Here is a 25,756-nt window from a genome sequence, read left to right on the forward strand (position 1 = left end):
CTGCAGTCTGCACTTGAAAAAAAAAATATGAAAAGAGAGCGATATTTATATATATATTATCAATTATTAAGTATTATTAATAATAACGAAAATAAAATAATAATTTATAAAGGGACATGTGATGTATGAATGAGGCGTCGATTAGAAAGAAAAAGGTGAATGTATCATGTATGTGTGAGTCACGGGGCTATGGTGATACGTTAAAAAAAGAAAAGGTGTGTTGTGTGTAGATAGATAGAGAGGTAGCGTTGAAATTGAAACTGAATCGATTGAATGCGAAACATGCCAGCTATGATAGGAAATGGTGGAGTGGAGGCACAAAGAAGAAGAAGAAGGAGAAGGAGAAGGAGAAGAAGGAGTAGGAAGAGGAAACGAAGAGACAAGAGTGGCAGAGAGGGTTCAAGATTTAGGGAAGGGGGTCCCACAGAGACGCATAATGAGAAACAGAGCGCGCGCCACACACACTGCATTACTGCCTCAACCTCTACCACTCTATCACTGTAGGGTTTAAATGTTTTTTTTTTTCCAAGAAAAAAGAATTAAAAGTGAACTTTTTTTAAACAAATTGTATAAATTATAAAATTTGAATTGTTTTTAGGTAAAGTTAATAATTAAAAATTTGTTAGATAATTAAACATATTTAACATAAAATTTAATGAATTTTAATAATTAATTTTATATAAAAATAAATATATGTGAGTTTTCGTCTAGTATAAATCTATAGTTTTTTAAAAATATATATAATTGAATTATTTAATGAATAAATTAGTAATTTTTATTTTTAAATATTATCAAAAAAATTAATTAAAAATTTTCAAACTTTTTCTTTTTAAAACTGATGTAAAATATAATGTATAAAAAAATTAATTTGTTTAACTAATAATTACTGTAACACTATTTGATCTACTTTAATGAATATTAGTATTTTTCTTTTTTTTTACTATTATTATAAAAGATACACAATTATTTTACATAAATAGATTATTATTTTTTTATAATAAAAGATGTAAACCAACTTGATACATATTAAAATTTGGATTAGTTCAATAAAATATTCAAAACGTTCAATGATATTATTTATTTTAAATAATTTTACCAAACTAATCTAACTTAAACTATTTTTTAAAGTAATGTGATCTTTTGAGTATTCCTAACTTTTTTTAATATTTCAAATTATTTTATTTGAATTAGAATATTTTAAATTAGATTCTAAAATGATGGTTTAGTTAAAAAGGTAAATAAACAAAAGGGAACTGGATTGAACACCATGATTTTGGGTTAATGTCCTTCTATTTTTCCCTTTATTGAAGAACAAACATTGAGATTTGTTGTTGATTTAATCTAATGTGATTGGGCACGGGTCTTCTAGTGAAATTATTTTTAGTCTAAATATTAAAGAGTAAAATTCTTTTTTGTTTCTATTCTTTTTCAATTTAGATAATTCATATTTTAACGATTAAAAAATAATTATTTGCTTCTTTTTTTTATTAGACATTTGAGTCTTGTAGGAATTTTTAATAAAATGACGAAAAATATTTAAATGATTTAAGTATTTCATTAAGACTTACTTAAATGATTTAACTTTCATTAGTCTTACTTAAATGATAATCATTTAATTAAGATTGTTTAACTTTTATATAATTATTAAAATGATGTTCTAATTAAATAGTTATTATCTCTCTGCAACGTTATTTTTATGATTGTATAGACAATAATAAATAATTTTAATTAAATAGTTATCATTTATATAGGACAGATAAAAATCAAATTATACAAATTAACGTCATATATAAATATTTTTTATTATTTTTTACTGAAAATTTTCATAAAAAGAATCATGCATTTAACGAAAAAAATAAAGAACGAATTATTATTTTTTAATCGTTAAAGTATGAATTATCTAAATTGAAAAAATACAGAAATTAAAAAAAAATTACTTGATATTAAATTTTAAAACTTTGAAATATTTATCATCATCATATTACTAATTTATCATATATGCTTATGCATGTACATGTATAAATGTATACATCACGGTGACAGCATTATTAATTTGAAAAAGATGAAGATTGGTGTATGCATGTTATAGATTTGTGTATAGCTAAGCACCGCACGCACGTGGGGTTATTTATAAACCGTGTGGTCCCCTCTGGTAAATATGGTAATGCCATTTCACAATCATATACTATATACTCAATCAATGAATACATATAGATTACTATTATCATTACTCATTATCATGATTATTATCATTCTTAAAGATAATCATTTGTAATGCTAGCTAGATACCACACTACACCACCTTGTTATTATTAGGGTAATTGCTAAAGATTGTATAAAAATATGACAAAAATAATTAAATATTAAATATATATTTTTATAAATATTTAAAGATTAAATTTTAATGTATTTTTTTAAATATAATTATAAAATAAGATATTTTCATCTTTAAAATTTAATGAAAGTTAAATTAAATATTTTAACATTTATTTATTATTCATATTCTCCAAAATTATTTTTATTAGGTGATATAAACTTTTGGTAATATTTTATAGTTTATCCTTGTTGTTATTATTACTATTATTGTTACCTTTCAAAAAGTAAACGCCTTAAACTCTTCAACAAATCATTCAGGTGCTTTGTGGCTGGGAACATCAACATCCCCAATACCATATTCTATTCTGCAGTAATACTTTTAAAATAAAATAACGGCTACATATATTAGTTATATACGAAATACGATACTAATCAATTTATTAGTAGTATACTTTATCACAAGTTACCAATACGGAGAGGCTTGGTCCTTGGTTCTTTGCTGGGTTTAGGTTGGGTCGGGTAATGCCGTCTGGTTTGGGATGGGTTGTCCGACCCGAATACTGTCCCAAAAAAAAAAGTGATTAGTTTACTCGTCGTGAGTAAGTAATAACCGTTGAATGTTTGAATTGTATTTTATGCGTACAATAATTTATAATCAATAATAAATCTATAAATAAATTAAAGTTTTGATTTATGAGGAATTAATTTTTTATTTAGTAAATTAGAAGGTATGTAAAAAAACCTATTTGGCATTTAAGGCTGACAATTAATAACGTAGAATTTAGATTCTAATCTAATATTACCTGTGGATTTAAATTCTCTATAAAATTTAACATTATCTTACCTGTGAGTTAAAAAATTTTTAATCTTAATCTTATTATAGCCTAAAGTTTAACACCTAAAAAATCTAATCCTACCAGCAACAAATTAATTTTTTTCAACCAAATACAATATTTAATTATTTTATATTTTATAAACGTATTAATAAAACAAAAATTATAAAATTAATTCCATATTAAAATTAAGAGTAACAAAAATATAATAAAATTTATGTTAAAATTACAAAAATGAGAGAATATAGATTCTATCTCTATCAATCTTATTATATATGTATAATAATTTTTAATTATATATTTTAATGAGCAACACTACATGACCAGTAATAATTTGCACCCATATTTATAAATATTTTATACATAATAAATATATAATTTATACATATATTATCAAAATTTTGTATATACGAATCAATACAGTTTGTACCTATATTTTTCACAGTTTACACACATGAATTAATAAAATTTATTTATTAAAGATAATTTAGTATTTGTATTAGTCAAATAATAGATAAAAATACTAAAAATTACTGATTTCTAAGAATTTTTCTACTTTAATATATCAAGAATGCAAATAAATTAAATTAGTAGAATTAGATATAAATCCGCATCTAACCCTACTCAAAGCCCAACATATTCTCAACTTGATTTGTCAGGGTTTAAATTACCAATCTTACTCAAACGGATTAGATCAAATTAAATATCTACAGATAAAATTAATATTACTAGTTTTATGGACACCAAAATACAGTAAAAAAATATAGCAACGTTTAAATTTTGTGCATTAAAATCGATAAATTACACTTTATATGACTCTCATGTTATAAATATGGGAGTAGATATTGTCATTAGCTAATTGATAATAATAATCTTCTATTATATATTATTTTAAATTAATTTCAATAAAAAAATTTGTTATCACTATGGAAAATAAAATAACGAAGATGATTGATAATGAGAATTACAACATCACTTTCTTATAAATATTAGGCAAATATTATTTATATATAGCAAAAGCAAATAACAACCACTTAGTACACTTTGTGCTATCAAATACAATACACTCCAAATATGTAGAAATGAAAAAAAAATAGAAAAAAAAGTGTAATTATTTATTTTTTATTACTTACTTCCATTTTGTATATATAAAATTAGCATTTCTCTCATATATATTATTTCTTTATTTATTTAACTACATATTTTTTAGAAGGAATATTTTATTAATTTTATTGTTTTTGATACAAAAATAACCTAATTAGTAATTATAATATTAAAAATATTATAAAAAATTAATTACAAATTTAATAAAATTATAAAGAATAACAGAATAATTAAATATTATTATTACTTACTTGCAAGTTGTATATATAATTAGCATTTCTCTCGTATATTAACATTTACTTCACCACCATTTTGTAATCCAATCAGTCACATAGGGATGAGCACGGGTCGATTTAGTTCGGGTTCAAAGTGAAATCAGAATTGAACCGAGTAAAATATAATTTGTTCGATTTGGTTTGGATTTAAATTTTTTGTACATATACTTGAGCCAAATCAAACCAATTAAGAACAGATTGGTTTGGTTCGGATAATTGGGTACCCGATAACTTTGAAATTCATAAAAAAACCAAAATTTTATTTTAAAAATTTAATAAGTATAATAAACATGTAACATCAATATAAATAATCTAAACATGTTAAACACCAAATACATTAAAAACTAAACTCATTAAAATCTAAACATATTAATAGTGAATAATCTCACTAAAAGCTATATATATTTTTATTTTTTATTTAATTAATATATGATCGGGTTCACGGATTATTTCGGGTTCCACACCCCCATAGCCGATACTCGAACCAATCACTAATAAAGGCCATTGGTTTAGTTCGAATTAAACCTAATTACCCGTTGATTTCAGAACCAATTGCATTTGTTTGGTTTGGATTTAGACAGGTAATCAGATACCCACTACTCGTGCTCACCCCTACACTCACATATTCACCATATAGAAATTACAACCTCTTGAAAAACACTAGTAATATATAAATAGAATATTGTTCTCCTAATTGAATTCCAAATTTTCCATTCTAGGTCAACCTTTATTACCCAAGAGTAGAAGTGATGATCCTTTGAATTTAATTAAAGGTAGGGTAGCAAGGAAGAGGAGGAGGCAGATTCTGATAGTAATTTGTGCACACATTGTACTATGCTCTAGTAATAGTAGTACTAATTAGTACAAAAAACATGGAAATGCAAAAGCATAAAATTAAAAGCAACAGAAATTGGGACCGGCAAGCAAGTAAGGCCATTACAAACAAATTGTCATAAAAGAACCAACCATAAACCAACCATCACAACTTCAACTTTGTCCTTTTCTTACACATTCCTATCATTTTTATGGCCCCTCACCTAAAAAGTAACCTTTTGCATTCTTATATTTTAACCATTCAAGTAGTGGCGCTTTCTTTGCCTTCACTTTTTTGTGGGGTGGTGGGTAAAGCTATTCCCTGTTCTTTCTTCTTGCCTCTTAATTATTATTAACATTATTCAGATTCAGATAAATGATTCTTCAATGAGATAATAACATCCATACTTATGCCTAAATACTGTGCTTCCCCCAATTGATTTTTCTTGCTTTTCTCTCTCTCTCTCTCTATATATATATACCTAAGTGTTTTCTTGGTTGGTCATTATATTGTAGGGTTTTTTAAGTACATATGCCTAATTTTTTTAAAAAAAATACTAATGTTAGATGTATAAGTAATTTTCAACCAAGTCAGATGTCATTTTTGTTGGGTAACAAAATAATTCAGAACTTGTTAGGTAACAAAATAAAGATTAAAGAATACAACTTTGTTGAAACTTAGACACAAAAATATTTGTTCATGTAACTTTTATCTTTTCGGTACGGATAAACTAATAAATATTTAAAATTTCACTATCTAAAATGGTGAAAAGTTAATTTATAATTGTTTTCTATTATTTATTTTTGACATAATTATATATATAAAATTATCTAACCAAAACAATTGAAATAAAAAAATACTAAGGAAATTTAAAATAAAGATATGGGTGAACCCCAAAATTAGTTGGTTATTTTAGATAGTATGAGAAAGAAAGGGAATGACGAGAGGAAGAAAGAGAATCGGGGGGAGAGGAGGGAAGAAGGGGGAAGGGAAGGTAGCACCGCCGCGCCACCGCCTGTGATGGAGAGAACATAAGGAAAAACCGCCACACATACGGATGAAGAGGGGGGAGACAAAGAGCAAGGGTGAAGAAAGAGATCGGAAGGGGAAACAGAGAGTAAGAGAGGAGAAAGGGAGAAGAGAGAGATCGGAAGGGAGAGGGAGACCGCGTTAAGCACCGCCACTGCCACTCGTGCGCCGCTCACCGTTTCTGCTCCTCCTCTCTACTCAGTCATCGATGCTCTTCGCCGTTTCTGCTTTTGCTTCTGCTTCTGTTTCTGTTTTTGCTTCTGCTTCTGGTTTTACTTTTATTGTTGTTCTGATTTCATTATCCATTGTTGTTGTTGGTGTTGTTCTTCTAGCTGTTGCTATTTCATTGTTGTTGTTGTTTCACTGCTTCTATTTTCTGCTTCTGCATTCAGCTTCTGCCTGCTTTTGTTTCTGCATTTGCTTGTGTCTCAACGCCTCTGCATTTGGTTGATTTTGGAGAAGAAGGAGGAAGGGTATTTTCGTTCGAAGAACGATTTTAAAACAAACTGAAACCTTCGGGACCATTTTGTAGCGAAAAAAAGACCGAAGACAAAATAAATTTTCGGCCTCTACATTAAGGAACAAAATCGTACTTAACCCGGTCATTATCATTATTTATTGGTTTTTTTATTGGTTTTCTTTTGATATTTATTTATTTTTAGTTTCAATACTAAATCAAATTTTTAAGATAACTATTATTGTATGTTAATTTTAATAAAATAATTTTCCTTTAATATAAAGCTAAGAAAATTTATATTTATGGTGGGAATAGATACACAATATGGCAATAAAAACAAATATATTCAGTTATATATAATTACTTTTTTTTTTTTCAAAATGTTTGTTGGGGCACCTTCTAAGGTGCGTCCCTGTGTGTATATACATTAAACACACTTTTTTCCCCCATTAATTTAATTTTTAATTAAATTTTTTACCTATATAAAACAACGTCTTCTATATAACGAAATATTCATGTTCTTGATAGTATTTAATTAAGATATTATTTTAAACAAGGTACCTCGCTGTTCTTTTATTTTATCATAAAAAAATTCAATATTATTAGGCCCGCTTGGTATCTCTTTAATAATAATAATAATAATAATAATAATAATAATAATAACACATAAATAATAAAGAGATAATAACTTTTTAAGATTAGTAATACCTGAAATTATTATAGTAAGTAAAGTACTAATTATTAATTAATATTTGGGAGATCACATAATCTGGCTTTTGAGTAACTTTAATAGAAGGGCTCCACCCTCCAAATTTGAAACACAGTTGAAGAGACAAGAAAATGACTTTCCATAAAATGGTGCCTCTAATTCCACAGACATAGTAAGCTACAATCACAATTACAATAATACTCAATATACACCAATTGCAATAAACAAAAATGGTGGCACCGTTGATATATAATATGCTTTCTACAAACACTTTGATTACAATCAAAGGTTGATTATATATGCCACATATCTTCTTTGAACATCATTTGCAATTATTAAATGCTTATGAATCACTAATTACATTGTGCTTTTACTTAGTAATTTCTCTCTTCATGATCATTTGCATAATCTTTTTAGATGCCTTAGTCAATTTCCTCTTTTAGCCTCATGTTATGTAGCATTGGACTTCATTCAAAATTTTTCAGTAGATGTTTAAACGGCTAAGCCTTTTCCCACCTCCAACTTTCTCCCATTCTTCTACATTAATTAATTTGTTACCCTTTTATAAATTAACCACCTTTATTTATTAGAAAATTTAAAATTTTTGGTATCAGAACAAAAAATAAAATAAAACAAAAACGAGCTTAGATATTGGGATGTAGGTAATTAATTATAGTGTGTAGGAGATTGATATTTTTGGAAAAAGAAAAAACATTAATTAATATTGACTCAAATAGAAAGATACATATATATGAAAAACATATTAATCACTTAATATTTTTAATTAATATCTTAGTTCATATATAAATATTAATTAATATTGACTCAAATACAAGATATATGTGTGGAAAAAAGGATAAAATATATATTATTAACGGCTAATTTTTTAAAAAATTTAAAATTAATATAGCAATAATTTTACAAGAATACAAATAAATCAGATATAGTTATTATGTATTATTGATTGATTAGTCCTAAATTTTTTGAAAATTTAGTCGTTAATAATATATTTGATACAAAAAAAATTTAAAGATAAAATTGATAAAAAATTTTAATAAATTAAAAATAAAAAATATACTTTATCCAAAAAAATTAATTACTTAACATTTTTAAATGTTTAAATACATATTTTCATTTAGCATGAAACTACACTAATATAATATTACGGCATAATAATATATAAACTATATATAATAAAATATACCTTAGGATTTAGGAATAGAAACCGTTAAGCATAAAATATTCCTTCATGCTTAGACATAATCTTAGGATTCATGTATAGATGTTGTAATAACAATGGCGATAATAACAAAATATTAATGAAATGTCAACCAATGCTTTATAAGTTAAGAACGACGTTGTCTCAAAATATTCGAATTGGTTGTCAAAGAATTTTAAGTCCGACAATTTGATTTTTAATAATTTCTTTTACAAATTCTCAAAAATTATTTTTGTTAGATAAATTAATTTTTTATCATTTTAAAATAAATTTTATAATATATGTGTTAAAAAATAAATACCTAATAAATTTTGTTATAAAATAATTACGTTTTTAGAAAATATTATTATAAAGAAATTAGTCCCCTATAAAACCAATGAATGGATCAATCTATTTTTCGATAAAAATAATACTTTTAAAATTTTTAAACAACAAAAATTTGTTGAGAATCAAAATATTCCACCTAAAATTTGTTGAAAATCAATTTACGTGATTATTCCATTATTAAAAAAAAATTCCTATGGTCGAAGATGAGTTGAGTGAAGAGAATAGGATAATCACGATAGTGACCTTATAATTCTTTGCTACGAGGTACGGATATTTCGTTGAGTTGTCGTATTCGCGTATCGGACACATTTTATATACGACACTCATCGATATTCTTTCCAGACACTTTGGACACACTTAAATATCATCACGTGTCAATGTGTCCAATTTTATTCTTAACATATATTATTAAAATAAATTTAGATATAGTATATATTATTATTTATTAAAATAAAAAATATTTTAAATATTTGATATAATTAAAATAAAATATTAAAAATAATTAAAAAATTAATTAATATTAAAATATCATTATAATTTATCCAAAAAATACTTTATATTTTATATGTATATGTGTTCTTTATTTTATAAGATTTTAAAATTTATATATGAGGTGTTCAGTATCATTTCGTATTCCGTATCATTTCGTGTCGTCTCTATATGAGTTGTCCATCATAAATTCATTCTTTGTCATAGAGTTGAGTTAATTGACTTTCATACAACAATTAATCTCTCACTTTAAATTTTGCGGCAAATTTTGACAACAATGCATGCAAGTTACATCAACGACCAAAATTGTCAAATTAATCATTGCTGTTCTTCTTGCTTCTTCTTCTTAATTCTTCTCAAACCCACCCATAGATGAAGACCAAATCAGCAACCATATATATGAATAATGAAATTAATAATATATAAATTTAGTACAATGTTATGCATTCAATTTAAATCCAAATAAATGGGGTATGTGAAGGGAAAATTGAAGAGCTTGATTATGAAGGTATGGAAGCTTTATAATATTTATTATTATTCATAAAAAAAAGATGGGTCAGAAATGATGATGGCTCCAAATGGTTGCTTCTCAGTGTATGTTCGTTGGGCCTGAAAATCAAAGGTTTGTAGTGAAAACAAAAGATGCAAACCACCCTTTGTTCATGATGCTATTAGAAGAAGCTGAATTGGAATATGCTTTTCAATTTGATGGGCCAATTTTGCTTCCTTGCAATCTTGATTTCTTCTTCAAAGTCTTGGCTCAAATGGATTCCACCAAAACAACAACATATCAATAATAATAATAATAAGGTCAAAGGGTATTATTGTACTTTTTTTCTTCTTCTTCTTAGTCCTAAACGTTTTCTTTGTTATGCTAATAATAATGGTGAGCATCATCATCATCATGGTCCATATAAAGGTTATGGATTCTGAAATGGTGAGGGTAAACAATTTTCAATGCTATATTATTATTATTATTGTTGTTGTTGTTGTTGTAACTTGAAATTCATTATTTATATATGAAATTAGTTTTATATTGACGTAGATCTAAAATGAGTATGATTAATTAGGTATTTATTTGAACATATTAAAATTTTAGTCATATTATATTCATATTTTTATGTTTTATATTAGTACTGTATAATTTTAGAGACTAATTTAATTATTTCTAAATGTTAAAATCTGTTTTAATGAATGATGTTGTGATGAGAATTTTATAGACTAAAAGTTAGATATTAATGTAATTTTCTGTTTGGGCTCCAGCCCAGTTGGTTCAAGAAAACAAAATTAATTTTAATGATGATGGTAGGTTAGGCAATTATTGATTAATGTATGTGAAACCTGAGGAGGCATTTGAAGAATGTTGGTTGGAAAAGGAAATTCCTAAATGCAATAGGAAGAATTAAAGAAATATCAATAATATCTAAGAGATAAAAAAATTAATAAAAATAGTTTAAATTTATCTTATTTAATATTTATTAATTATTATTATAATTAATAAATAATAAATAAAATAAATTTTGATTATTTTTTAGTTTTTTTTAATCTTTCTAAAATCCCTGAGAAATATATATGATATGAAGATAAGAGCAATTAATTTATTACCAAAGTCTTGGCTTACAGCTCTAAGGAGGCTTGCTTTTTTTTTTTAAATTGAGAATGAGACTCGAATTTAAAATTTTTAAGTGAGGATAGAAAAATTATGATATTTAAATTATAACTTATGCTAAAGCTAATTAATAAAATTGATATAATTTTTTGAATATGTGACATTTTCATGTCCAGGCCATCCTAATTTTGTTCCAAAAAATGTTTGCCTTATATAATACGAAACATTTCTTAAAGTTTGAGTTAAGCATGAGATATGTAACATCTAGCTAGGAAAAACATAATAGAAAAATCCCACTTTTCATTCACATTGCTTTAATTAACATCTTAGTACATATGTAAATTGAATACCTTTATTACAACACTTAAATAATAATACTAGTAATAAAATATATCATCAAAGGCCTAGTACAATGTGGTAATATACAACTAATAGCGATACATATTTGTATCAGTAAATCTTACATATATGTATTTATGGATATGTCAAATGAAAAATCAATAGATCTTTTTCTTTTTTTAAAAACATCTAAGAATGGGTTTGATTTGTGTTTTTTTTATTTTTTTTATAAAATTTATAAATCAAAAATATTAAAAATAAAAAGAAAAAATAAATAGATTTTTAACTTTTTAATTCGAAGATACACAAATTATTGACTAATTGAAAATACAAAAGCGCTTCTTATCTTCTAAAATATGAGATATTTAAATTTTTCATTTCAAAATATATAAAGACAAACCGATCTCTCGAAGAAATTTAAATATCTTACATTTTTAAAAATAAAATATATTTTTATATTTTTAATTAGTACTCTAAAAATAAAAATGAAAAACGAAAACACAAATCAAGCGCAATCAAACTTGGTTAACCAACTCCTGAAAGGTGTTCATGGCAGAAGCAGGCAAACCCATAAGAACATTAATACTTCTCCTTCCATGGCCATGAGACAAGAACAAAACAACTTCTCTTTCAGGCAAAGTAACAGGACCAGAACACAAAGGATCACCCCAACCAAAATTTGTAGTGTGAAATGACAACTTTGTCCAAGTTGTGATCAATAGTGTAGCTGCCAAAGAAGGCCTTGCTCTTGTGACTTCAAAATAATCAATGGCTGATCTCATGTAACTATCATTCACCATTTCAATTGCTTCATGAACCAAACTCACTGAATATGACAAAGGGCTATTCAGTAATTCACCAGCCTTACAAAGAGAGTTTGTTAGAACAATAGCATTCCCAAAGTACCCCTCAGGTATTGGTGGCACAAATTTGGACCTTCCATCAACTGCAAAGAGTAGTTTAGTCTTTTGATCAGCTTTCATTCTTAATGCTTCAGATCTAGCCCTCCATACAAATCCTGCACAAAATCCAGATTTTTCATAATAAATAAAATCATTCGTAATAAGATTTAAATCGTAAAATTGTTTGATTTAGTACAAAATTTAATGGTATTGTTATATTTGTCTTTAAAAAATCATTTGTTCTCCAAATTTATCTCTAAAAAAATTATTAATCAAATTTATTTTTTAAAGATTTTAAATTAATCGCAATAGTTCTTCTGTCATTTTCTTTGTCGAAAGCACTAAAATTTATTAACGTGGCACCTTAAGTGATACTACAACACACACATAAGAGTCTTAATTGACTATTAGCATGATAAGTTTATGAAATTAGATCAAATCAAAATCTAATTAAGAAAAAAAACCTGAAGTATTGGAATCCCTCAATTTAGGGCTGATTTGATCTAATTTTATAAACTTATAATGTTAACTGCCAATTATGATTACTAGGAGCGTGTTATAGTGTTATTTAACGTGTCACGTCAATAAATTTTAATGACATTATCAACAAAACTTACAGAACGATTAAAATGGTTAATTTAAAATTTTTAAAGAATAAATTTGATTATAAAAAATCTTTTTAGAATTAATTTAAAAAATATGTGATCTTTCGAAGATTAATTTGACCATTTACTCAAATTTTATGAAATCAACTAATTCATTTAAAATTATAATATCAAAATATTTTAAGAGTTAAATCGAGATTCTATATATTATACCTGAGAGTGCTTCAAAACTTGTGCATTTCTTCAAAACCCCATCTTGGGTAGCCATTTTCTTGAGGTGTTCAAGCTTGTTAGGGTCAAAGGTGAATGATTTGTAGATCATCTCTTCTTCATAAAGCTTGTTAGTGTTTGATACATCTTCTATCTGCTCAAATTCTGTGTGTTCAAATTCGATCTTGGGAGGGTCGCGCGCTCTGAGCATCGATCGGTCGAGATATGGAGGAACCTTCAAGCTCAAGCCTCTGGCTACATTGCTCCATGCATTCACAAATTCCATGGCACATATTCCATCTTTCATGCAATGGATCATGTTTAGTCCCAAACTGAATCCTCCACATTTGAACTTTGTCACCTGAAACATCATTTTTAACTCAATACCTTTATTAGGTTTATGATGTTTTATAAGAAATCTACATGTTCAATTCATGAGACAGTTGGAGGAACACAATAACTGAAATCTTTGTTCAAAACAAAGACATAATATAATATAGTTCATATACGAAAAAATATAAAGAACTAACTTTTACTTAGCCAGATTTAATTTATATTTAGGTTTATAATTTAAAATTTAAAATAAATAAAATAATTCTGAATAAATTAACTGATATTGACAGAAAAAAAAATAATATAAAAGAATACTAGTTGGTTGAATATTAGATTTTGTACATTATTTAAAAGAGTAAATTAAAATAGTCTATTTGATATTCAAAATGTAAATGTATTTTAATTCGGCTTTGAAGTTTTAAAAGCGTTGATATATAATCTGCAAATTTATTTACTTAAGTCATTTTAGTCTCTAATAAAATAGCAATTAGTCAATTGATGATGTCACAAGTTATGTAAAATTTATTAATAACATGTCACGTCATCAATATGTGGAAATGTGCAATATCAATTCATTATTCAGCAATATCATGCATTCATGTGTACTTTAACATGATACAAAATTATTAATAGGATAATTATATATAAAAAAATATTGGCATTATTACTTTCGGATTCATTATGTGTAGCCAAAGTGAATTTTTTTTTTTAAATTGTCTTGTTGGTTTGGTTTGTTATATTAAAAAGACTAGCCACTAAGAATAAGTTAAAAAATTAAGTTAGAGTATTTTAGTGGTTAGTTCACTAATTTATTTAAATAAATATCAAAAATTTAAAATTTGCATTATACATACAATAACTAATTGATCAGTAATAAATTTTTAAATGAAATTCTAATTTATAATGAATTAGCCATTAATTTATCGAATTGAAAAAACACTGTAAGAACAAAAGAAATAGGTTGAGGAATTAAAGCAGCGAGAATGATGTGGGTGAATTGTTATATATAGTAGGGAGAAAGTGGAGGGTAAAAAGGAAGAAGGAATTTTTATGAGGGAAGGTGTGTGAGAAAAAAGATTATGGGTGTGGAGGGTTAGGAACTCAATTGTGTTTGAAAAGAGTGAGATACAATGGAAAAGAAGAGAAACAAATAGAAAAGTGATAGATATACATATGATTAAGGTATAAAAAATATCAAATTTTTAAGTAAAATTAAAAGATTAAATTAAATACATAAAATATAAAATTAAAATATAACTTAAATAATTTGAACTCAACAAATAATTTATGGAAATGCATGGTTTTTGAAACATTGATTCGATTTTTTATATTATATATTAAAATAAAAAAATATTTATACCACCTTTTATCAATCTATTCTAATACTAAAAAATAAAAGATATATAAAAGAGGTTAACACAAAAATGGGTATTCACTAGTCGGTTGGTTGGATTTGAAGGAAAATGAAAATCAAACTGATTAAATTTAATTGATTTGAATTTATTATTTTTAATGAGTAAATCCGAACCAATTCAAATTAATTAAATCTGGATTCAACCTGTTCGAGTAAGTAATTATCTGCTTTAAGATGAAATTTAAAAAAATTTGAAAGAAAAATAAAAAAATCATCTAATACTATAAATATATAATAATAATATTAAAAAAATACATCATCGATTCAAACTTAAATATAACTATCATAATTTAAAAGACTATAAAATTAAGAGATAAATTTATATACGTATTATTAGATTTTATTTATTTTTTAATTAATACTAAACTAATCGGGTTCAAGTTTTGCGATTCTATAATCAATACTCAAACTAATTAAGATCGGATTTGATTTGGTTTGACCCGATTGTATTAAATTATCCATCGAGTCTAAAATTAATATAATCATATCAGATCAAATTTCGAAACTCTACTCATAATATTTTTTTATAAATTTCATTGAAAGATAATGGAAATATATAAAGGATCACAAAAACATGCATATTCACTATACTTTTCTAGAAAAAATTGGTGATACTAATTTTGGTGGCAAATAAATTAAATTAAAAAAAAATTATATCAAACCTGAGCAGTCATAAGAGGCATCTGAAGAATATTGGTTGCACCAGGAACACTATAAACAAGTTTGCCAAGATTATGAGGATCTGGTTTTGTTAAATCTCCAATGTCTTCAATGTTACACTCTGCTTCAGCCTCAACAAACACTGCACCCTCTTCAGTGCAATCCACTATAAGCTTCCCTTCTTTGCTTAGAATCAAGGTACCTGCCATGGGGTAATAAGGGACAAGAATCTTTGAGAGTGAATCTTTGATTACTTGTGGAGCTTCTTCATTTCCCCTTGAACTTGATTTGAAGCAATAAACTGTTTTAACTGGAACAGCAATGTTCTGGTCAAGGTTTGAAAGGAAATAGAGTCCCTTTTGTGTTTCTTCTGAAGGCTTCACTTTCATTGGTTCTCCTATTTGCCTTACAACAAGTTCAAATTTTGAGCCATGCCCATTTTCCATCTTGAGATAATTAATAACCTTTCTGAAGAAAAAAGGGAAAAAAAATGTGTGTGTGAGATTTAAGAAATTATATTAAAAAAAAAGTAGAAACTCATATGCAGTACACTTCATGTGAAGCTGTTAGTTGAAAATCGTTAAATTATAATTTAGTTAAATATGTCAAATTATCTCACCATCTCAACTAACAATTCCACATGAAAACAAATTTATGTAAATCTTCACCTAAAAAAAAATGGTATTAAAAATATTTAATCTGTCGGCCAAAAATCAACAACTAATTTTTAATTTTGTAAAAATCAGAACATAATATCTAATTATGTATTTAGTTTGTTTTTATTTTTTTATTTTTAATATTTTTTGTTTTTAAAAATTTATTAAGTAAAGACAAAAAATAAAATTTTATTATTTTTATTATTTTTTCTTTCACAAAAGTTTAAAAAATAAAATAAAATAAAAAATAAAAATACAAACTAAACATAAAATGTATTTATAAAAAGAAAAGAAGACAAATTAATAAAAATTTATTTTTTATTTTCATCTTTTATTTTTTTATTTTTTTACAAAATTCTAAAAACAAAAATTACTTAAAAAAAAACAAAATAAACAACCCCTAAATAATTCAAATAACTTAGACTTATAGTTTAATGAATATATACATGTCATAGCAAAAGGAATGGATATGATTGAAAGACAAGGTAAGAGTTTTACCGGAATCTTTAATGCAAGCCTCTATGTTGAATGATTTAATGAAGTGAAATTCGTTTTGGACATTTGGTGCATGGTTAGAGAAGTTTATATAATAAGTGCTGAGGGTATTTTGGTCAAAAACATGTTCATTTGAAATTTAATAGAGTTATGTTTCCGTCCTTTTATTAGTACAGTAGGCTTTAAATGAACACTTCAATTAAGGTCGGTTGAATATTTGTTTTATACTCAAAGTATAACTTTTATTTTTTGGATTTATCTATCATATGTTTTAAGAGTATAAATTAAGATTACAAATTAAAAATAAAAAAATTAAGTTTTTAATACATTTATTCTATATTTATTAAATAAAAAATTTAAAAATAAATTTATTATGTGTTTTAAAAACACATATTAATTAAACTCTTATTTTTTTAATTTTAAACGTCTTTTTTTTATTAATGGTTAAAAAATTTTTAACATTTTTTTTCTGTCTAGTCTAATGATAATAGGAAGATAATTACTATGACATGCATATCACCACCAAACACTATTTTGTTTCATCTTAATTTTTCCCATTTTTTCTTAATACACTTATCAAATACTATCTTATACAATTGAAATTGCACTCATTTCAATTGGAAATGTTTCATTTTTATTTGAGCTATTTTGTTAAAAAAAATTTGCTAGCTGTTAGTATTTTAAAAGTACTATTTAGGAATTTGAAAAAGAAAAATTTATCTTGAAATGTGAAATAGTGAGACTATTTGATCTATCTTTTTATATTTTAAAAAATATAAAATATTTTTTTTCTAAATGCTAAAAACAAAAATATTAAAAAGTTTTACTGAATTGTGTCCTGACTCCTAACAAAACATTATAAAAAAAGAATTTTAAAAACTTGTTAAGTTTTTTTATGTATTTAATATATTAAAAATATAAAAAAATAATTTCAATAGTAGTTTTTAGTCAAAAATTTTTCTTTATGATTCGGCAGAAGGCACATAGAGTGAAAATTCAAAAACATAATCTATTTTGTACCATTCTTAATAATTTTATTAGGAAAGACCTATATTTCTATGTACACTTGGTTGGACCCCTCATTAAAATATAGGAATTTGGTAGGGACATTAGTGGTATTTTTATGGGTACTAATTTCAAAGTTGATAAGGGCAATTAAATGAACGCAGACATTATGTGCGGCATTGTTTCAATTGATATTCTCAATTTCTTGTAATATAAATTATGATTTCACACTATATAAAATTTAAGATAAAAAATATATATATAATATAAGTTCATACTTTATAAAATCATTTGAAAAAAATTAAGAGTAACAATTTGTAACATTTTTTAATTTGGAGGCAAAGTTGTAACTGTGGAGAGCAGGAAAACCAAACATTTGCATCCTCAGAAGCATGCATTGCACTTAGCATTATGGAGGTGGTTGGGGAGTTAACATCCCAAATATGCCTACACAAATTATTATTATTATTATTATTATTATTATTATTATTATTATTATTGATAAAAGCACGCATGCACTAATTCAGCATGAAAAAATATAGATAACCAATAATATTTTTAAAAATGTGTATTAATAAGATTAAAAATATAAATTAATTTTAAATTTAATTAATAACATTAAATTAAGGTATAGTGTATTTTTATTTACTTGGTAATTATTCATGTTGTTGTTTATCTAACACTTCCTATTTAGCATTACTAATCATAAAAAAGCACACAAAATATTAGATAAGTGGTGTATGGTCTAGAAAGATTGAGAGTCATTGAATATATAGCATTTATTTCCCCATTTTGGTGTAGCTAGAAATTCAACTTGTTAATTTGTTTCATTTGCCAGCCATACTGTCGATTTGTCACATACCCATATCTAACCCAAAGCGTCAAAATCAAGAAATAATTTTATTTTTTTTATCTATCTATTTTAAAAGCATATTATAAATGGTTAGTTGAAGAGTATTGATCATAAGGTTTCAGTAGCAGAGGATGAGAGTTGAAGTGCACAGATGAATATAAACTTTGCTTATATTTAGACGTCATGGATTTTGTAGTTTGTGGCAAGGCACTCATATAAATATTTAATATTTTTTAACCAAAAGAAGAGAGAAATTATATTATAAAGTAAGTCCAAGACGGTGGATGCATGTGCAAAACTTATGGCTCAATTGCTCAAATCTTCAACCGATTGAATAAAAATAAGAGTAAAATATGACCCTAGGGAGGTGATTTTCTAGTATATATTTTTAGTTCATCTGTTAAATCTTTAAACCAAACACTCATAATCTCCTATAAAGAAAAAATTTAAATAAATTACATCTCAATCTATTTTTGATAATCTAAAAGGTGACTTACCAAATATCCCTAAAATGTAAATTTGCCTATCCAACCGACTAAATTAATTGGGGTCACAAGGCCATTAATTAGGCAGATTAGCCCATTGATTGTCCGCTTAAGGTGCAATGGTTTTCCTCCTTTTCTGTTTCTTTTGTGGATAATCTTAATTAGTATTTCACTCATTTTACTCGTTTCTTTTATAAGAAAATCGATCATCGTTTTTTTGTTTTTGGACATGCCAGTAGATGTTGTTTGAATTATCAAACGGCCCAAGAAACAACAAAAGAAGTCCACTGGTAACAATAATTCAGACAGAAACAAAAGAAATCCTTAATCATTTTAAATGAATTCACTCCAAATATCAAACCTGCATAAGTGGCCCATTTCGTCTAGATTACACCACAAGTTTTGAATCCACAGTTATATTCCAAAATTACGATTATATATGTATGTCTGGGTTAACAGATTACCATCAATAAAGCGAGCACATTTCAAGGACCCAAAATCTAAATTCAACAAATAAAAGAAAGAACATGACATTGATCTAAATTAGAAGGAAATATAGTTTACAGGCAGGTGAAAAAGAAATTATAAAAAAAAAAAAAAACTATTCAATGAGAAAATAAAATATCACATCAGTAATACAGGGAACTGGGTTAATCTAATATGGTACAAAGTACAAACCTAATTTAGATCATCTATCACAAAATGTCACAACTCAAACCAAATATCTACCATAGCTTAACCTATAGAGACAGCTGATAGGAGAATCATCAAGATAAACTCTAGCTATTGGACTGACCCAATTGCCTCTAATTTCTGCACAGGTCAAATATTATTTATCCCTCTAAAGTTTCAAGCTTCATCATCATCACCCTCATCGTCTTTTGCTCCATCACCATCATCACCATCACCATCACCATCATTATCATCATCGTCTTCTCCTTCAACTTCCTCATCAGACATGTTATTAATTACATCTGTAATTATATCCTTCACCTCTGCTTTTCTATGCATTAAATCCAGGCCAAAGTGGGTACCTGCCAACATTACATTAAAGAATATCATTTCAATAATTCATTTCCCTTCTTTCAGGAATGAGATGTAATGTATGTCAATAAAAAGAGATCATACCAAGTTGCCTGAGGATATCAGATAGAGTTGCCTGAATCAAAGAAAGTCAAATTAAATCAGTAACTTAAACGTTTGGAAGAAAGATTTTATTGCCACAGAAGTCATTACTTACAGTATTAAAATCAACTTCCTTCAGAATATCAACTACAACTGCATGCATGTCCTCCCTGCTAGGTTCCTTCTTGGACTTCTTACTACCTTTTCCTTTCCCTAACAATGGCATTGGAACAGAATAATTTGAGATGGAAAATTTACAAACAGCCACATAAAAAATACAGAACCATGCTGTGTAACTTGATACGAATTCATATCAACGGTGTGCTTATCAGGATGGTAAAAATGGGGAGGCAAATTTCATGTGAGATCTGTAATTGTCAGCATTTAGCTCATCCATGAAAACTTAAAGTTCTAAAACTATTTCACACAAACAACAGAATGCTAACAGAAATAGAGTAAGCACTACAGATAACATCATATGTAAATTGGGAAAAATGCAATCAATTCACCTTGATCCTTCACCGAGGCTTTTGACGGCTTCTCTGTTTGTTTTTTGCTTGCAGCCTTTCCCTTAGTATCCGACTTTTCACTAGAGGTTTTCTGCTTCTTGGATGCAGAAGCACTATCCTGGTCAGTCTTTTTTAAAGAGGACTTCTTTGGAGTTTTCTCAACACTCTTAGCAGCCTTCACAGATGTCTTCTTGCCTGACGTAGATTTCTCTCCTGCTTTGCCAGTTGAACCCTCTTTTGCAATCTTTTTAGGAGTGCGCTTTTGGGTGCTTGGTTTTTCTTCCTCTTCCTCTGATTTATTTTCCTCTTCACTTTCATCATTTGGAACTCCAACGTCTTCATCATCATGAGATGCCTCTTCAGCATCCGACACTTCCTCTTTATCATCCTCCTCAACATCAGAAGACTGTTTTCTCTTTTTACCAACATCTGAACGTTGCTTTTGCTTCTGGAGATATCAAATATATCAAAAAAATTAAAACAATTGAAGCCTATGTGTAATACTCCTGATGAATAAGGAAGTTCACAACCCAAATCCTCCAGATATGCACGGAAGAGAAAAACAAACAATATTGGTCAATTATGGTCAAAAATAAAAATCCAGATGGAAAGATAAGATGATCATTTGCTTTCATATTTGACTGAATGCAGAAACTTAACAAGAAAGCTAAGTATCTCCAATTATCTAAAGGCAAAATAAGTGCTAAAACCAGACAAAACAACTCAGCAGAAACTGCCAATAGTTAGAAAGCAACTTGGTTGAGCTACTGCATTCACAATTATACCAGATTGCAACACCAAACTCCACAGAGAGGTAATCTTAGATAGAATACAAGCTAAGATAGTTAAGTTTCTGACAGAAAACCCAACACAAAGAAGTTATTGGCACATGTTAAACAAGAGAGTGCAATCACACTAAACAGGCTGATCTGGACTAGCAGCAAAGCAGATGCAATATTTCAACAGTGAATATCAACAATTTCAAGAAGCAAAAAACAATGAACACAAAACATAACCAGAAAACAAAACAGGTATAAACTATTGCTGTGGGGTTAAAGTGAATATAATCATATTTAAGTCCTATTAGAAGTTCACCTCTACTCTCACTTCCTCTCTCACACACACAATCAAATGCAGCTAGGATTAAAGTGAATATAATCATATTTAAGTCATATTAAAGTCAAACTCTAGAACTGACCAAATAAGATACATTTAGGAGGAATGGAGGATACTAAATCATCACGGAAGCAATGTCAGTGAGCAAAACTTGAGGAATTTGTAACATAAGTATCAGAATTAGAAGCGAGAGATTGCACATCAAAGCTTAGTGATCGACTTATAAGCAGCAGAACAAATATAATTTAGTAATGAAAACACACCTTGGCATGTGTTTCTGTAGATCCTTCCCCAGGGGATTTGTTAGGAGTTGCCTTTCTGGTTCGTTTTTTACCCTTCTGCAAAAAATAGAAGCATATTTCTAAGTTCAAACATCTAAAATACATGAAATCTAAACAAATAAAGATACCATATTTAGAGTTTAAAGAATGGGCATGGATTCATTGACACAAATAATTAAATGTAGAGGAATTTATTTCCATCAATCCAGGTCCAGCTGTTAAATTACAGTTGCCAACTTGCCATATTGATCATGCAAGTCAAATACAACAAATAAGAAAAGTATCAGAGACACATGGTTGCTTTTCTTTTAGTTTGAAATGATATAATGTTAATTCCAAGACATCTAGTTGAACTGCAAAACAATTTAGAAAGAATCAAAATGAAAAATCAAGAGATACATGAGGAATGTTTTTAACCAAACCGCTCAAACTATGATATGTTGTTATTCCACAAAGTATTTTATTTATTTATAAACAAAAAACTTAATTGATCAAGAACCTTATATAATAATCCAGAGATAACAAACCTGCTCTTTATCAGCAAGAAGAACATCAGTCGTAGCATGTGGGGACTCCAAAAATTCCAACAGCTTTATAGACAGTTCTTCCTGAAATCATGTATAATGTGATAACTTAGTTTCAAATCAAAAGATAGCAAAATCCCTTCTAGAAATAAGAGGCTGTGGATCAAGGAGAATTAGATCAGTACTTACCTTCTTCACATTGGCCTTGTTTATTGGAATATTAAGAACATCACAAAAATCCAACAACTTTTCTTTTACACACTTGTCAATCCTCTCCTTCACCTTTGCCCGCTGTTTTTCCTACAAAGAATTATACAAACAATATTTTAATAGCAGGTCAATCTCAACCTCAGATGCTCAATGTTTGAGCAATGACATAGGACATGAAAAGTGAAAACAGAAAATTCAGCAATATAGTTAATAGAAGACAAACATGGTGAGCTATCCAACAACAAAGTGTTAGGAACAAATTTTATTGGCACGTCAGGGTAGGAGACACAGAGGACAAAGGCATGTGACATGCCCAATTCAGTGAATTGATTAGTATGTAATTAGGAGTGGCTAGGGTGAGTATGGCCATTTCAGATTTGTTAGAACAAAAGAAGTTGGAGGGAGAAATACATAGGGAAAGGGAAGCCACAGATAACTTGTCTGACATTTTGTACTTGTTGTGGGACTAACAGTCTAGGAACACCTCAGAGAGAAAGAAATATTAAAAACATCAGAACCATTTAGGGTTCTTGACACTTTGGCAAGGGTTCCAAAGTAATTTACAATTTTCCCTTCAATCCTTACTATTACTAATTATACTAGTGCTAACATAACATACCTCATTTTCAGTCCACACAAAACCAGAAAACTGCCCTATATTTCTCTTTAAATTGTGTGCCTGCAAAACAATCAGGGACAGCCATGTTGTTGATACAAGCAAAAATGTGAACAATAAAATTAAATTTTTAGGAAATGAGAAACAAGAATAATTCACCAAAATCACCACCTTAGATTTCTTCCCAAAAAGTATATTATGAAGCAAATGTAGGTTGTCATCAGGTTTTCTCTTGGATAACTTGAAAGCCACTGAAACAGTTTATACATTAACTTCAACACTAACCAGCGAAAAGATAATTAGAAGTTAAAACAAGCAAAAATTTGGAAATCTTGAAAGATAATATCCTATAGATATCAATACTACAGAAAACAAGAAGATTCAGACCTCCCTAAGAATACCATACTGAATGAAAAACACAAATAAAAGCTCTGCAACTAAGCATCTGAAAATAAATGAATCAGAATCCAATATAGCACCTATGGGTACATAAGAAATGTATTGAATCGATCAGAAACCAATATAATCACAATAATACGGAATAGCATCCCAAAATAAAAGAAATGAAGAAGTGCAAAACAACAAATACAGAAGTAATAAAGGAAAATTACCAAACCCTACATAAAATCAATGAAAGCACTTTAACACACTAATGCAAGACCGCCAGTGCTAGTCAAATGGTACCTCAAATAATACCCATAGTCACTTGATCAATAAGCTACCAGCAAGCAACACTTGTTATTTCAACCAAAAACAATTCTAGAATAAGGTGCAAATAACAAAATCCAGAAAAGCACAGGGCAGCTATAGATTTTTGTTGGGGCAAAAATAACAGGGTCTAAATGTAAAGCCATTGAACCACTTGAACCTACCATTAGGGATATCCTTAAGCTGCTCACCACGACCCTGAAACCCGAAGAAATGTACACAATCAAATCCAAATTACCAATACTTAATTCCTCAAAAGGACAAAAATAAATTGTTTCTCGAAGAAAATATATATAAAACATGTCTACAGACAAGTTATTCAAATCTATATCTTTCTTAATGGTTTCATCTATAGTTCTGTTTGATCTCGTGCTACCTGAACCTATTGAGCTACATTCCATCTAAAACTATATAGCATAAATCTGAAAAATTGAGTAAGATAGCGTGGAAAGAAAGGAGCGTACCTTTGCAATTGCGAGCGCTTTACCAGCTGAGGACCTCGAAGACCTCGCCGGAGATGGCACAGAGTAGCGCTCTACCGTCTTTCTCTCCCTCGTCGGCCGGTCACTTACCGGCGTAACCGGTTCCTTCTTCTCGGAGACTTCTTTCTTACTCGCTTTCTCCTTCTTCGACTTCGCTTCGGTTTCCTTACCCTTCTTCTTCGCCTTCTCAGTACCTTCAGCTTCGTCTTCGTCTTCAGCTTCTTCATCCTCCTCCGCGTCCTCTCCGTCTCCTTCCTCCTCCTCTTCGTCTTTCACTGCATCGTCACCGTCCTTCTCTTCTTCTTGCTCTTCTTTCTCATCATCGTCACCACCTTCCTCTTCTCCTTCTTCTACCTTGTTACCCTCTTTCTTCTCCTCCTCCTCTTCTTCTACCTTGGATTCTTGAGCAGCTTCCTTTGACTCGTCTTCCTTCGAATTCCCCTCGTCATGCTCTTCCTCTTCGGGCTTTGCTTCAGGTGGAGCTCCCTGTTGGTCTTGGTTCTCAGGTTCGGGTTTAGGTTCGGACTGAGGGTCGGATTTGGGAGCAGAATCTGCGTCGGGTTTGGGAGGTTCCTGTTGAGGCTTGTTCTCTTCTAGGGTTTCCGTGGCCATGTTGATTGGTGAACCCTAGGAGGGGAAGAAGAAACCCTAGAATTGGGAATGGAAGCGAATCGAACAGATTTGGGAATTTGGAAGAGAGAGATGAATGGGAATCGCGAAATGTGAAATTGGTGTGTGTATTTTGGGAGCGTTAATTTGAGTGAGAGGGCGCGCTCAAAAGAGTGTGTGACTGTGTGAGAAAGAAAGAGAAAGAGAAAAGAGAGAGAGAGAAATGAGAGTGAGTGTGTGTGTGTGTGAGTTTGTAAGTGTGGGTTTCAAAATTTTGATGGGAAAATTGTGAGCGGGGGCTTTTGCAATTTTGGCAATCCTAAACCCTCCCTCGCCTTCTTTGTTTTTGCTTTTCACACTCCCGGCAAAACTATTGCATCAAAGTGGAGAGAAAAATAAATAAATTTTTGATTAATTAAAAATATAAAAATTATTTTT

General features: G+C 28.2%; 2 protein-coding genes across 2 annotated transcripts; both read right to left on the bottom strand.

The window, feature by feature from the left end:
* Positions 1 to 11,991: 11,991 nt before the first annotated feature.
* Positions 11,992 to 16,883, bottom strand: LOC107463525 (omega-hydroxypalmitate O-feruloyl transferase). The gene is made up of 4 exons (XM_016082331.3): positions 16,799 to 16,883; positions 15,647 to 16,112; positions 13,241 to 13,598; positions 11,992 to 12,538 (listed from the first exon to the last, which is right to left on the bottom strand). Exons 2-4 carry the CDS (start codon positions 16,088 to 16,090, stop codon positions 12,036 to 12,038), a joined length of 1,305 nt encoding a protein of 434 aa, XP_015937817.1. The 5' UTR covers positions 16,091 to 16,112; positions 16,799 to 16,883; the 3' UTR covers positions 11,992 to 12,035.
* Positions 16,884 to 19,643: 2,760 nt separating this feature from the next.
* On the bottom strand, positions 19,644 to 25,595 carry LOC107463524 (DEK domain-containing chromatin-associated protein 1). The gene is made up of 11 exons (XM_016082330.3): positions 24,692 to 25,595; positions 24,392 to 24,425; positions 23,691 to 23,770; positions 23,523 to 23,582; positions 22,883 to 22,993; positions 22,697 to 22,777; positions 22,152 to 22,226; positions 20,773 to 21,220; positions 20,379 to 20,476; positions 20,267 to 20,297; positions 19,644 to 20,172 (listed from the first exon to the last, which is right to left on the bottom strand). The coding sequence occupies exons 1-11, from the start codon at positions 25,319 to 25,321 to the stop codon at positions 19,988 to 19,990; spliced, it is 1,833 nt and encodes a 610-aa protein (XP_015937816.1). The 5' UTR covers positions 25,322 to 25,595; the 3' UTR covers positions 19,644 to 19,987.
* Positions 25,596 to 25,756: the final 161 nt, after the last annotated feature.

This window comes from Arachis duranensis, chromosome 8, assembly GCF_000817695.3.
Source record: "Arachis duranensis cultivar V14167 chromosome 8, aradu.V14167.gnm2.J7QH, whole genome shotgun sequence".
NCBI classification, from domain to species: Eukaryota; Viridiplantae; Streptophyta; class Magnoliopsida; order Fabales; family Fabaceae; genus Arachis; species Arachis duranensis.